Genomic DNA, 14,455 nt, shown 5'->3' with positions numbered 1-14,455 from the left:
AAACTGGATCAACAATGTGGTTGGAGAATGTATTTATGTGTGTCCTCAAACGTCTCAATAGGACAGAATTAAAAGGTGTGTCGATGAACTGTGCACGAATATTATCTATAAAATTGATGCTTTTGCAATGTGACTACGAAAACGACATTAGCCATTGTATTTTGACAGATCAACGTAAACAGATAGAACGATAGAACGAAAAAACGATAGATAGAACGATAAAACGATAGATAGAACGATAAAACGATAGATAGAACGATAACACGAAAGATAGAACGATAAAACGATAGATAGAACGATAAAACGATAGATACAACGCGAAAGACACCATGGATAGTATATGTACCTCTTTTCAAACATAAACTACTTTCAAGCAAGAGGAAGAATGTTTCTTCCTTTTGGAAAACATGTAGTGGCACAACCAATGTTCAAGCATTACAATCGCTGTCTATGACACGCTAGATCTGCCTGACTGAAAGGCAGATTTCAACGAAATAAGTATTACCTGTCAGCTAAGACTAATAGCACTATTCAATGTTGTAAAAATATGAATTAGTGTTGACTTGTATAGTCACCGTTTTGACCTCTCAAAATAAATCATGTCCTCAGACATGTTGTGAGAGGGTGCGGTCAAGAACCTGTGACGTCATACTATGTTGCTAGAATACAATTAACCCCATTTTCAGCAGAAGAAATGCAGATCTTTAAATACCCCAATATTCTGACCGGAACACTTCTGTCGAACGTTCGGACTATACTTAAAAATATCCTTAACTGTCTGTGTTCAGTGCAACTGTTCTGGTGAAGGACAACCTTTATTTATTGAACAGCACTGATTTATATCAACATTTTACTTAATTGTGTTTGTCTTCCATGCTTGATACAAGAACTCTCATCATCGCCCCGCCTCTGTTTTGCTTGTTTATGGGGTATAACACATTAGGAGAGAGAATCCAGGAGCAAAGGATGTACGCGATTGAAAATGAATAATGCGTGTCATTTTACACCAGCTTATGTGTAATGTATTCTGTTGTGTTGGTACATGGTATGTACGCATGGATAAAGTGGAAGGCATGAATGTCCCATGTAAACATATACTTGATGGCCTCAGACTTGAAAAGTTAATAGGACAGATATGTCTGTACGTGTCCGAGTGTGCGCGCGTTCAATTACGTGGGTGGCTCTCTGTCACTCAAACGTCTTCCTACGTCATTTATGTCGCCGCAAAACGCGAGGGGCGTGACTATATCTCTGGAACGTTGCATGGAAACCGGTTAAACACCAGTTGGTTCGGATATAACGGCTTTGGATTTGCGTTTCATGCCTTGTCAGTTTCTCTGGAACATTCTAGGTAACAGAAGTGCGCATGTTCTTGGTCAACTGAAGTGATTTAAAGTTAGTCGAATGACATTCGCCACCTTTTTTTCTAACACTGGTTTTCATTAACTGGAATCAACTGTTGTTGTGTGCATCGAACATTAACAGTCAAACATGGTTTGTTTAATCAGCAACCGTGTTTTGCTGGTGTCTACAATGCTATTGGGGATTTCCACAGCACAGCAACGTAAGTAACAATCACTATATTTTATTTATTTATTTATTTATTAAGGAGATTTCTATAGCGCATATGCACTATGCGCTATATGGTGTATTGCATTCTTGCAGCTTTTTATGGTTGAAAAGCTTTAATTCAGACCTGACGCCGATTAACTAATACCCAGTCTCAATATAATGGTCCAATTAATGTTTTTGCCGCTCTGTGTTGGTTCTGTGATTAATCAGGGAAATACACGAAAAGCTATGAAATGTGCTGTTTCCGGCCTTTAAGCTGTCTGCTGAATATATATTTTGAAAAAGGTCAACCCGATTTACATCATAGCTAAAGATCCTACCAGCCTGTACACAGTTTTTCATCAATGGTCTTGAAAATGTTATCACACAACCTTCATTCCGGACTGTGACATTGGTACCTGAACAAAATGTTCCTTCAGGATTTGCCGACATTGTTTTACACTATGAAAACAAGAAATTCCTCTGATAGGAAAAACACCCCCGTCAAGGGAAATAACCTTCTCAGTTGGTGGCAGTGAGAATGGTTATTTCCCTTTGACCAACGGGGGTGTCCGTCTATAAGTCGTTGTATAATTTTAATCCACCAATAACTCCCTAACCGTGTGTTTGACTGGTCCCAATTTTTGTAAGGACCGTCTCAGGAATGTATAGAACCTGTTCACCAAGTTTGGTGACGATCGGTCCGTTCATTCTTGAGATCTACTTGCGAACACAAACACCGCCACAAACACACAAACACATCGAGTGAAACCTATACACACCCCTATACCGGGGGTGTAAAAACACTGGAACTTGAATTGCAAATGTTATATGATTGTATTCCTCATAATCTCTTGTATCCGAAAATATATAGTGTTATTGCTTTTGATTGAAAATGTACATAGCAATGGAGAAAACCAGTAAATACTGATTTTATTTTGTATGGGGGGGGGGGGGGGCAAATACTTATATAGTAAGCATTTGTTCAAGGGGGGTGGGGTGGCGTACGTAAGACAGTTGCTAGAATGTTCTCGAGACAGTTTGGTTAAAACCCAGTCAACATTATCAGTAATCCGAATAACGGAGTAATTTGCTTAACAGTGACATCATACGGAGTAATGTGCTTATTATAGACATCATACGTCTCGGGAAGTTTCTTTTTATTATTATTAGCCCATTATTTCGCATCTTGTTACAAATCTTTTGGCTCAGAGGACTCAACAATGTACATTGTTCATATCTATCTCAGCAGTAGTTCACGGAAAATGGAGAGAAAAATATAGGCCACAGCACGTACAGCTTAAAAGAAACTAGAAATTGGGTTCCGTTGAAAGTAAAAGGGGGACTTAATCCAACACTGGAATACTGTCGGTTAGGAGAGTTAAAGCAAGAAAGTCCTCAACAAAGTTGATATGCAAATCAAGTTATGAGCGCGTCTCTATGTAGGTCCGTCCGTCCATTCGTCACACTCTTGACCGCGCATTTACAACTCCAGTGCTTATGGGCCGATTTGCCTGGCACACCATTTGCCACTGTTGAAACAGGTCTATTGACAACATTTTATTCGAATTGTTTCGCGAATATTGGAATAACATGTTCATTGTTACCGAATTTACCTGAGTTACACGCTCAGGCGTGCTTTCCTTCTATCATAGCTCATAACGTGCCGACAGTAATTTGCTGACCACTTTCTTGTATAATTCCTGTAACATTACTTGTTTGAATGGACTTCAGCTGGTGCCATATCTGCGCGCGTGCGTACACGAAGAAGACTTTTCTAATCCTTGTTTGCCTCGGCGATTTCCAGACGTGTCATTGCCATCTGTCTGCCATGTCGACAGGTTAACTTTCACATTCACAACTCTTCCATTTGTGAACCTCCACCACGAAATGAGTCGCATGTCACCTCGCGCGGTTCTGCGCTAGGCTTTCCGGGGAGTGTCTGGTGACAGTGTGAGGGTCACCTTAGTCACAGGCTTATAACTCAAACAGTTTTTGCTCCTTTCTAAAACGGTTTTCACCACTGGATAGAGCATAACAAAACTCTTTATGAAAATGTAAACATATGAAAATCATGCAGAGGTGACATGCGACTCATTCCGTGGTGGAGGTCACATTTTTCCCTAACGTTGTGCGCTGATTAAACGTGGCGTGATAGTGACAAGGGCTGTATCTAATTGTACAATACTGCTCGGTTTACTTTCGTGTTGTCTGTGAATCACCGATAATTGTAATGTATTTTTTTAATATTAAAAGATGATAACACTCTGAGTTAAATTTAGTGGTATATATGTGCTTGTTGCTATAGGTGAACGTATGTATTTCATGTGTTTTTGTCTTATCATTGGATGTCAATAATTATTGTTACATGTTTAGGTTATAATCGTTTACAAACAGACTGGGTTTGTTAAACACATATGTGACCCTCCACCACGGAATAAGTCGCATGTCACCTTTGCATGATTTTCATATTTTTATATTTTCCCAAAGAGTTGTTATGCTCTATCCAGTGGTGAAAACCGTTTTAGAAAAGAGCGAATACTGTTTGAGTTATAAGCCTGTGATTAAGGTGACCCTCACACTGTTACCAGACACTCCCCGGACTTTCTAGCGCAGAACCGCGCGAGGTGACATGCGACTCATTTCGTGGTGGAGGGTCACATATTTCCATTTCAATGTAACATTTTAATGGACAATGAAGAGTTGTTAGTGTTATTGTCAAGATAAAATGCGATCTTTACAAATACCCACGTAACTGATTCAAAAAGGAAAACACGAAAAGAATGTTGTATAAAAAACAACATCGAAATAACAACAAAGTAATAGTTACATTTCTGAAGGAAACTTGTCATAGTATTATGTACAGGAACAACAGCTTTTGTCAAAAACCGCATCAGTATACCCTGTGCCAGTTCAATTGTCATCAGTTATTGCTTCGCGATTTAGTAGGTACTATTAAGATGTTCTTAAATGTTGAACTTTGTTTACCTTATTGTCTCACGTATTATACAATTTTAATAAAAACTATGTTTACTTGTTGAAAATTGGATATTCGGAAATATGAGGATGACTCGGTAAATGTAGTAATAACTGATGCTTATCATAACACTTATCAGGCTTTGACAATGTTGTTGTGCTGTGCAGTGATGCTAGATGCGATTGGCGCTAATGCCGCTCTCGGTATCGGCCTTGTAATGGCACGGCCAAATAACCAAGCGCAATGGGGCTACATCTGTGATGACGCTTGGAACCAAGGCGCCGCCACAGTGGTTTGCAATCAGTTGGGGTTTGGGTACGTAATATTTGAATTTCTCTTTGCTCTGCCAGTGACGGGCGCAATGGTCGTGGGTTCGAATCCGGGCCGCGCCTTGCGGGTTAAGGGTGGAGATATTTCCGATCTCCCAGGTCAACTTATGCTGGTGCCTATCCCCCTCTGTGTACACGCAAGCACAAGACCAAGTGCGCACGGAAAAGATCATGTAATCAATGTCAGAGTTCGGTGGGTTATAGGAACACGAACATACCCAGCATGTTTTAGCAGAAAGAGGCGTAAGGCTGCTTAAATGGCGGGGTAAAAACGGTCATACGCTTGTACAAAACTCGAGTTTCAGCCCATGAACGCAGAAGAAGCAGAAGAAGAAGTTTTGTCATCATTTTCACGAGTTTTTATTCACAAGCACCTGGGAAATAAATCTCATGTTCCCCAGGCAATAAATCTCCGGTTACCATAGTTGCAGGAAGCAGGTTATATATGGATAATCAAAAGCAAACACAATAGAAACGCTCGGGGATTCTTCGGCTCTTTTCATTGGTGTTTCCCCAGACCTAAACAGACGACACGACACTGCTTTGCAAAGTTACACAAACGAACTGGCAAAGTTCCAAAAACGAACTGGCAAACTGGCAAAAGTAAACAAAAAACAAAACTACTTCATGAAAGGTCATACATTCATCAAAAACAAAATGAAACCTAGCGATATGTTTTGTCTTCTTACTGCAGCCTTCGGCATTGGTCAATAAATATGAAACAAAAGACGATATGCTCCCCCTCGGACCGACAAAAAAGCTGGTCTGTCAACAACCCATCAAACATCTTATGATGTCAGTACATCGTAAGGGGCTGGCGGTAAAACTTAAATTCGAACACCAGTTCGTCCCATCGTCACGGTTCATGTCCAAGAGATTCAGAGAGGAATTTGTTTTCCGGTCAACTTGGTTACAAATGGTTCGTCAAGGCTATTAACTGGCGGACAACATCCTTCAACATGGACATTAACTGAGAAAACAAAAATGATTGCGACAAAGTTCAAGCATTAACTCCCGTGTCAATTCATTCAAACTGTTTCTACTAAACTGAGCAAAACAATTATTGCTCCCATTTTCGTACCCCCAATATAATTGTTTTGCTCAGTTTAGTTAAGGCAGTCAACCTGACTATCTAGTACACTTTCGCATCAAAGATTTATTTTACAGGGGTCACGTTATTTCCGCTCAAATAAGGGTACCTCCAAAATTGACCTGACAAAAACGTGATTGGTATCTTTAAAAAATCGACAAAAATGCATACTAGCTCAAACGTGGCATCTTTGATATACGAGGCGAACGTCAAATCAAGTATCTTCCTATTTGTTTGTTTGTTTGCTTAACGCCCAGCCGACCACGAAAGGCCATATCAGGGCGGTGCTGCTTTGACATATAACGTGCGCCACACACAAGACAGAAGTCGCAGCACAGGCTTCATGTCTCACCCAGTCACATTATTCTGACACCGGACCAACCAGTCCAAGCACTAACCCCATAATGTCAGACGCCAGGCGGAGCAGCCACTAGATTGCCAATTTTAAAGTCTTAGGTATGACCCGGCCGGGGTTCGAACCCACGACCTCCCGATCACGGGGCGGACGCCTTACCACTAGGCCAACCGTGCCGGTTAGTATCTTCCTAAGCGTGTGTATTTCGGGTGTTACGCCTCGTGGCGATCGCATGAGTGGTGAAGTAATCAAAACAAACATACAGACCTACCTCTCATTAGTATCATCATAATGTGTTTTATTTATGTTTGCAGCGCTAATAACATAGCAGAACCTGGATTGAGAAATGACTACATGCCAGTAATTGCGGCTCCACCCAACATTGCGCTGGACGATGTGTCGTGTGTTGGAAACGAGACCAACCTGTGGGCTTGCATACCTGATCTTGCTAACGCATGGGGCGTAAACAACTGCAATGGAAACGAACTGGCGGGCGTTACCTGTGTCAATGTGCCTGACCCCGTCCCTGCAGGTAAGATCCAGACATTGTTTTCTCCCTTAGTCAGAACAACATCTTTCCATAGCTATCGGGGTATTCGCACACTCCTTCTTGTGGGAATGCCAGCTTTGAGAACACCCCTCCCTCTTTGTAATATACCAACAATCAACATTCTGTCTGCTTGCTTTGGTGAGTTGTGAGTTGGAATTATTATATGAATAGATTTCTGCACAAAATTCTTTGATTAAAACAAGTATATTTTTTGTTGTTGGTATGTGAACGAGTTGAGGGATGGTTTTATCACACTTACAAGCCTCGCTTGATCTGAGATGGTGAACAGAAATGTTTTCACGAGGCAGAGTTGGCCTTTAAGAGGACTGATGTTTTGCGGCATCAATACTCGTATAGTACAGACTATAATACTTTGGCCTCCTATGTTAATGAACCAACATTAAAACACATAACCAGGATAAATACTGTTCAATTGTATTTATTCAAACTGTGTTTGGTTCAGAATGATTGATCATTGACAATTTCTTCGACTACTATTTGAAACTCCAAAGTTATCATCGTGGAATGACGTCCGACCACAGGCCTATTGAATTCTGACGGAGGGAAGGGACAGGGGGATAACTATGCTTTGAGAGCATCTATCTACGAACACAACCCAAACGTTTCAAATATAACCCTGTCAATGTTACAATAATTCATCGTCACCTAACTTGTTCCTGCTTTCATGCAAATGCAACACGGCTAAAATTATCATGTCCTTTTCCCTTAGGCCGTTTTACAATTAGTCAAATTTTGACTAAATGTTATAACATAGACGGGGAATCGAAACGAGGGTGGTGGTGTTTGTGTGTACGCATCTATGTATGTGTGTGTGTGTGTGTGTGTGTGTGTGTGTGTGTGTGTGTGTGTGTGTGTGTGTGTGTGTGTGTGTGTGTGTGTGTGTGCAAGTGCGTGCGTGCGTGCTTGCGTGCATGCTTGCGTGTGTGTGTGCGTGCGTGTGTGGGTGTGCGTGCGTGCGTACGTACGTACGTACGTACGTGCGTGTGTGTGTGTGTGTGTGTGTGTGTGTGTGTGTGTGTGTGTAGAGCGATTCAGAGAAAACGACCAGACCGATTTTTATGAAACTTCACATGAGAGTTCCTGGGTATAATATCCCCAGCCTTTTTTTATGTTTCCGATAAATGTCTTTGATGACGTCATATCCGACTTTTAGTGAAAGTTTAGGCCGCACTGTCACGCCTTCAATTGTATTTATTACATTGATTGCAATTATGGTCAAGCAATGTTTGACGAAGGCCGGACTTTGGTATTGCATTTCAGCTTGGAGGCTTAAAAACGAATCAATGAGTTTTGTCATTAAAAATCTGAAAACTGTAATTAAAATAATTTGTTTAGAAAAGGATCCAAAATTAATTTTATCTTATTTTTCGTCATTTCCTGATAACAAAAACATATAAATATGTTATATCAAAATCAAAAACAAGCTCTGAAAATTATAATTAAAATTAATTTTCATAAATCGATTTAAAACCAATGTCACCTTATTCCCTGGCGGTTCCTGATTCAAAAAACATAAAGACATCTGTTGTTAGGATTAAAAACAAGCTCAGAATGTTAAAAAGAATAGACATACAGAAAAAGCGTGCTATCCTGCTAAGCGCAACCGCTACAGCGCTGTACTGGCTTATCAATTTCACCGCCTTTTCCACGTGCGGGGCCTGATGATGCTATACGGTCTTGGTGAAACAATGCAGTGAGTTTTGACAGATTGACTAAATGTAGTAATTTCGCCTTACGCGACTTGTTTTAACTTATCATTTACCAGCAAGGGTCAAATCCAAACTTTACTAAATGTAATAAGTAATGCGAAGCGAAATTGATAAATCGAGTCAACATGCCGAACTCACATAATTTAACTGAACGGAATACGTTTTATCACCAAGACATAGTTTTGCCGATCCCGCTGATCGCTTGAAGTGACAAGCTAGTAAAATGCAGTAGCGCTTTCGTTAACAGGAAAGCGCTCTTTTCTGTATTCTTTTTAACTTTCTGAGCTTTTTGATCCAAGCATAACATATCTCTATATTTTGTTATGATAAAGAAATAATAAAGAATAAGATTGGATTTACAACTAACATTTACATTTTCGACAGAATGTTCAGATGTGTCAGTGCCAAACTCATCAATTAATGTTTTAGCTTGCTAGCTGAAATGCAATCCAATAGTTCAGGCATTGTCGGAGATTGTTTGACCGTAATTTCAATAACTGTAAGTAAACAATACCGTCACCACAGTGCGGCCTCAACTTTTGCAAAATGTCGGATATGACGTCATCAAAAGCATGCATTTGAAGAAAAAAAAGAAAACAAGTCGCGTAAAGCGATATAAAAACATTTAGTCAATCTGTAGACATCAAACTAAATGATCAATTCCAAAAACCATTCATTGGCAAAACTATATTCAGATAGTCTCGGCTAACCCAAAGACCGAGACGGGTCACGCTCGTCTCAGCAAAGCTTGTGAGCAATATACTGAACCTCTTTATTTTAATTCTGAGCGCGTTTTTGGACATTAAACACGAAAATGCACAAAAATCGCAAATTTTTGACATAAGTGATCAATTATTGCAATATATATTAATTGTAGCATCTTGTTGCCTACCTTTGAGCCAACTGCGAAAAAGTGGCCCTTTAGAGCCGGAACACTACCGCCTCAGAGCTTTTTGCACATGGAAGGTCTGCCACACAGTGGGTACTTTCGTGTAAAGTTTCATGAAGATCGATCCGATAGTTTTCCGGTATCTGTCTCTCCGCTTGTATCGCTCTATCTCTGTCTTTTTGTTTGTCTTTCGTTTTTCCTGTATCGGTCTCTCTTCCTCTGTGTCTGTCTTCCTGTTTCTCCCTGCCCTTGTCTCCGTCTTTCGAAGGATTTTGTTTACAAATCGTAAATAAATCGACACGTTCACTAGGATGATTTTATTGATGAAGAATGACGTGATGAGCAAGGGAGTTCATCCTTTACTATGTGTGTCTTTGCTGCTCACACATCAATGTGGTGTTTTGAAAGAAGCAAGCACACTAGAACCTTTTCTGAGCCACGCACCACTGATCTAAAAGAGAAGATTCCGACGACGAAAATTCTCATGAGGATAACTTTATTGTCGCATGCAATGGGTTTTCTAAATAGTGCTGAACCTGACAATTGAGCGCAAATATCGGCCTAGGCCTAGCAAAGCTCACTGCCGACACGCTTAACTGATCAATTTTTCTAAATGCATGCTAATTTTATTTATTTTTCTGTTTAATCGGACAGGGTACATCTTTATTTTTAAAACTCTTTCTGGTATGTCGCATAACAGCAGAACTGATATCTCAAATGACTTACGATTTCTTGTGTAGTTTACGACATGTGTTAGCACAAATCTCCAAAAGTTTAAAGGCAATGCGTTGGCGAGTTACTCAAATGTATCATTTTTTGTCTCATTACCCGCTAAAACGGTTGCAAAAACTGCCTTGTATGCCTTCTGAGAGGATTGACACCTACACCGCTCAGCATGCCTTAGCGTCCATGGTAGACAAGATATATGAACAAAACTGACTGTTTTGGAGGCAGATGTGATTGTTCTGTCCAATGACATGCTAAACATGTTTCGAGTTAGTTGTTCTGATTTATTGTCGATTTTATTGCGGGAACCTTGATTTTGCGAATTTGATTTTGGGGGGTGTCTGTATGGTAGGTTCCACTGTATCAACACTACGTCATGTAAACTCAATCTGTTTTCTGAATAAGTTAGGGGAATAAACGGCCTTTCCAGTCATATAATTAGTTTTACGATAAACGGCCTCATCAGAAAGATATGCCCTCAAACGCATCTGTAAAGTTGTTTGTGACGAGTAGTGTACATTGCGCTCAGAGTACAATATTTGAAAATGAATCTGACCTGGGATTTAAATGCACTTGTAACACACATGTTTTTCAGTTGTGATGTTTAGGCCCGCGGATTGAATATTTGGTTTTTGTATTGATTTACGCGATTTGTTCTGTTAAAACTGCTGTTGCAGCGCCAGCTCCCATTTTGCAGTGCGGCAACATCGACATGGTACTGCTGTATGTACCTCCCTGGACTGTTGTACCTGATCCGGTTATGACCCTTCTAATGCAACCCAACTTGAACACGCTCACCATTCCATACGCCGACATCAACACGGCAGTTGTGGTCAGTTCTTGTTTCTGTTACTTCCTGCAAACATTGTTTCAAGAGCGAACAAACAGATAAAAACACAAACTGACAATTAGACAAACCAATAGGCAAACATCAACAATTGAAGATAAAAGCAGCCAATGAAAGAATAACGAAAACAAACCACACACAATTAGTGAGTGCTTACCTTAAACGTGGTCACGAAACCTTCGTTCTCTATGGTGTAGAATTCCGAAATTGGTTTTTGAAAGAAGAAGCTAGGCTGTCTTTTTACATGTAGTCAAGTTTTGACTAAATGTTTTAACATAGACGGAGAATCGAGACGAGGGTGGTGGTGTATGTGTGTGTGTGTGTGTGTGTGTGTGTGTGTGTGTGTGTGTGTGTGTGTGTGTGTGTGTGTGTGTGTGTGTGTGTGTGTGTGTGTGTGTGTGTGTGTGTGTGTGTGTGTGTGTGTGTGTGTGTGTGTATGTGTGTGCTCAGAATTACAGAAAAAAGGTCAAGTAAATACTGCGTTTGCACGCTACCCGGAGACGAGCGTGACCCGTCTCGGTCTTCAGATGTGGTTAGTCTAGACTATCTTAGTATAGTCTTGGCGATGACTGTTCTTTGGTGTCAATCTGTAACTTTGATGCCGACAACTTGACTAAATGTTTTTATATCGCTTCACGCGACTTGTTAATAAATAGCAATGCAAAGCCTCTGTGTTCTTAGCACGGGCAATTTTGTTTGCGTAGAAAAAACAACTATTTTAACAAGTTTAGTTTGTTGTGTCTCAAACAGGAATTACTGCTCCCATACAAAGGGGTTGAAAATTATGCATTGTTTTTTGGCAAAACCCTTCCCAAGAAATCACCAGTATTGATCAGTTTAACTCGGAGTTAAGAACAAATCCATATGCACATTTTGTCAATATGAGCACACATGTGATGGTACTGTTCGCGACATTTGTTTTTAGACTACCTCTAACAAAAAGTCGCGGTGGCGCGCAAAAAGTACAAATTAATAAAGAATAAAAAGTCATCATCCCTGTTCAGTCACTGTACAAATCAAAATCGCAATACGGACTCTCTATCCGCGTTCGACCCCATGCCCACTACTACTGGCATTACTAGAGATCCTAAGTCATGAGTAGTAGCTTTAGCTGGAGACGTAACCTACTTTCAGCCACCAGGGCCCGTATGCATGAGGAGGAAGTCAGCAACACTGGAAGTAGAGGCCTCTTTCGGAAGTGGGAACTCCCGAAGTTTAACTTTCCAACTGTTCACTATGCATGAACGCCGGAGTGGTGACTTCGAGAGTATTCGGTCAAGGTCGCGAAAATTGGGGGAATCCTAACTAGTACGCATGCGTTTGTGAACGGTAAGCTTGCCACCAGAGAAACAAATCTCATCGAGAGTTCAAAAAGGCGAACGTTGAGCGCGCTGTAGTACTAACAACGTTATTGATGTTGTTTTTTGAATGGTTAAACGAAAGGGTCGGTTCAAACCTGTGATGATTGTCTTGGAATCGAATGACTGCCTATGACAAATGACTTTGTTGGCCTGAATGTTAGGAGAAGAATAAATGATTATGTTGAACTTGTTTTAATTTTATTTTTATCTCAGTTGCATGCAGGCAGCTTCAATCCTTTTTTTTCTTTTTTTTTGGCGGGGAGTATCCCTCTTCATTGATCTTTATTTTAATTTTATTGTTTTCTGCTTTTTATATTTATGTTTCTACTTTAAATGTACCTATATCGTTAACAATACTATTTCTAAATGTATTTTAAACAACTTTTCTATATAACAATTCCCTCTCAGAAATGCATACAACATCCAGAGGGGAACCATATCTATAAATACCAACACACATTTTGGCTATCACTATCAAATAATTCACATAACATATTATTGCCTTAAAACTTTGTGAATTTTCAAACACGCCCAAAAAACGTCCTTTAAGGTAATTGGTAATAATCATATTGTACTTACAAATCACTTTATCCTTAACGCATTTCCAAATGAACATAATTTTTGGGCACAAAAAAAAAACCAATTTCGTTCTCACAATAAGTACAACAATTACTGTATGTTGAACTTGTGTTTAACAATTTTATATCGGTCAAACTGTTGGACAAACATAGATTGGTTATAGGAAAAAAATGTGTTACTGGTAAAGTTTAAAAGGAAGAACATTATTCAGTAGACCGTAAATAACTAAGTTTAGTGATTTGTTCCTTATTTATTGGGAAATGTCTGTCAAGAAGTTTAGAAAAGACAATACTGTGCATCGGTGTTTTAATTTGTTTTCCCTCGTTAATTTTTTTATTACGATGGCGATGCATGGTTATGTACAGTTGAAAGTCAAGATTGGATTTTATTTGAAAGCATGGGACAGTTTCTTTACGCATTTAAAAAAAATGAACACAGAGACAAAAACTGGCTGTTGCAGTCTGAATGCAATTGAGGTCTATAAAGAAAAAGGTTAATAAAAAAAATAATGACACAAATATTTAGCTCCCAGCGGCACTTGAACCCAGTGCGTCGGATCAAAATTCCGAATCCGTAACCACTGCACTATGCTACTCGTCTGAAAAATGCACGATGCAAAGATGTGTTATCAGTTATTCAGTCGTGGTACTTTGAAAGCTCACAGCCTTCGCCGAATGACTCGAGCACCTTTTTTTCGGTCAGTAAATGATCGTACTGTCGGTTTTAAGCCCCTCTGTCTCAAGCTTTTCACTTAAAAATTAAACAAGAATGTCACAGTTCGTGTCTATGGTGCAAGGTAGCCGACCGTCTCATTGTAGCCAAGTTACGACAGTTGCTCGATTGACGCATTTCACGTCTTCGATAATGAGCGAGTTTTCGCGAGGAACAGGGTTGAGCTACGGTAGGGTCACTGCGCATGTCTGGTTTTTTTCTTCGCGGAAACGCTGTTGGGTTGTGTCCAGTCGCGTCCCTTGCAACAAGATGGCGACAAGCGCGTTACGGATTTACTGTTGTGGAGAGTTGATGGACGACGATGATGAACAAGCAGTACTGTTTTATTGTTGATGTGAATGTAATGCCAAAACATCGAACTATCGATTCGAACGTCAATGAAGAAGTGAGCGTGAAAATCGAGCGCAAAACAGCCGGGTAAAAGTTCAGGGCGCTAAAGTACATTTGAGCCGAAATCGCACCCAAACTCCTGTTGACCTCATTTCTTCCCAAAATAAACATCACTGCTAAAATAAAATGCATTAAAACCAAGACAGTATCCAACCCAGTATCCTTAATTTTTGAAAGGCTAAGTGATTTACAACAAATGTCTTTTCACAATCCGTAACTTTGTCAAAAAATATTTGCAGAAGTTTCTCACCTCGCCTTGGCAGCCATCTTGGAACTGGAGAGACCCTACGCAGGAAGCAAGGTTGAAAGTTGGTTAACCGGTGACGTCACTCCAGTCGTACCGGACCGA

The 14,455-nt window shown here is 40.1% G+C and overlaps 1 protein-coding gene across 1 annotated transcript; it reads left to right on the top strand.

Annotated features, from left to right (window-relative positions):
* Positions 1 to 1,223: 1,223 nt before the first annotated feature.
* On the top strand, positions 1,224 to 11,029 carry LOC138954960 (scavenger receptor cysteine-rich domain-containing protein DMBT1-like; the record flags this gene model as incomplete). Its single annotated transcript, XM_070326695.1, is given in 4 exon segments — positions 1,224 to 1,564; positions 4,696 to 4,843; positions 6,617 to 6,834; positions 10,875 to 11,029. Coding segments are annotated over 4 exon segments (594 nt in total), but the record flags the coding sequence as incomplete, so codon positions are not given.
* Between the last annotated feature and the right edge of the window lie 3,426 nt (positions 11,030 to 14,455).

This window comes from Littorina saxatilis, unplaced genomic scaffold (genome assembly GCF_037325665.1).
Source record: "Littorina saxatilis isolate snail1 unplaced genomic scaffold, US_GU_Lsax_2.0 scaffold_1680, whole genome shotgun sequence".
Taxonomy (NCBI): Eukaryota; Metazoa; Mollusca; class Gastropoda; order Littorinimorpha; family Littorinidae; genus Littorina; species Littorina saxatilis.
The sequence above is the reverse complement of the archived record's forward strand: the minus strand, read 5'-3'. Positions and strand labels throughout refer to the sequence as shown.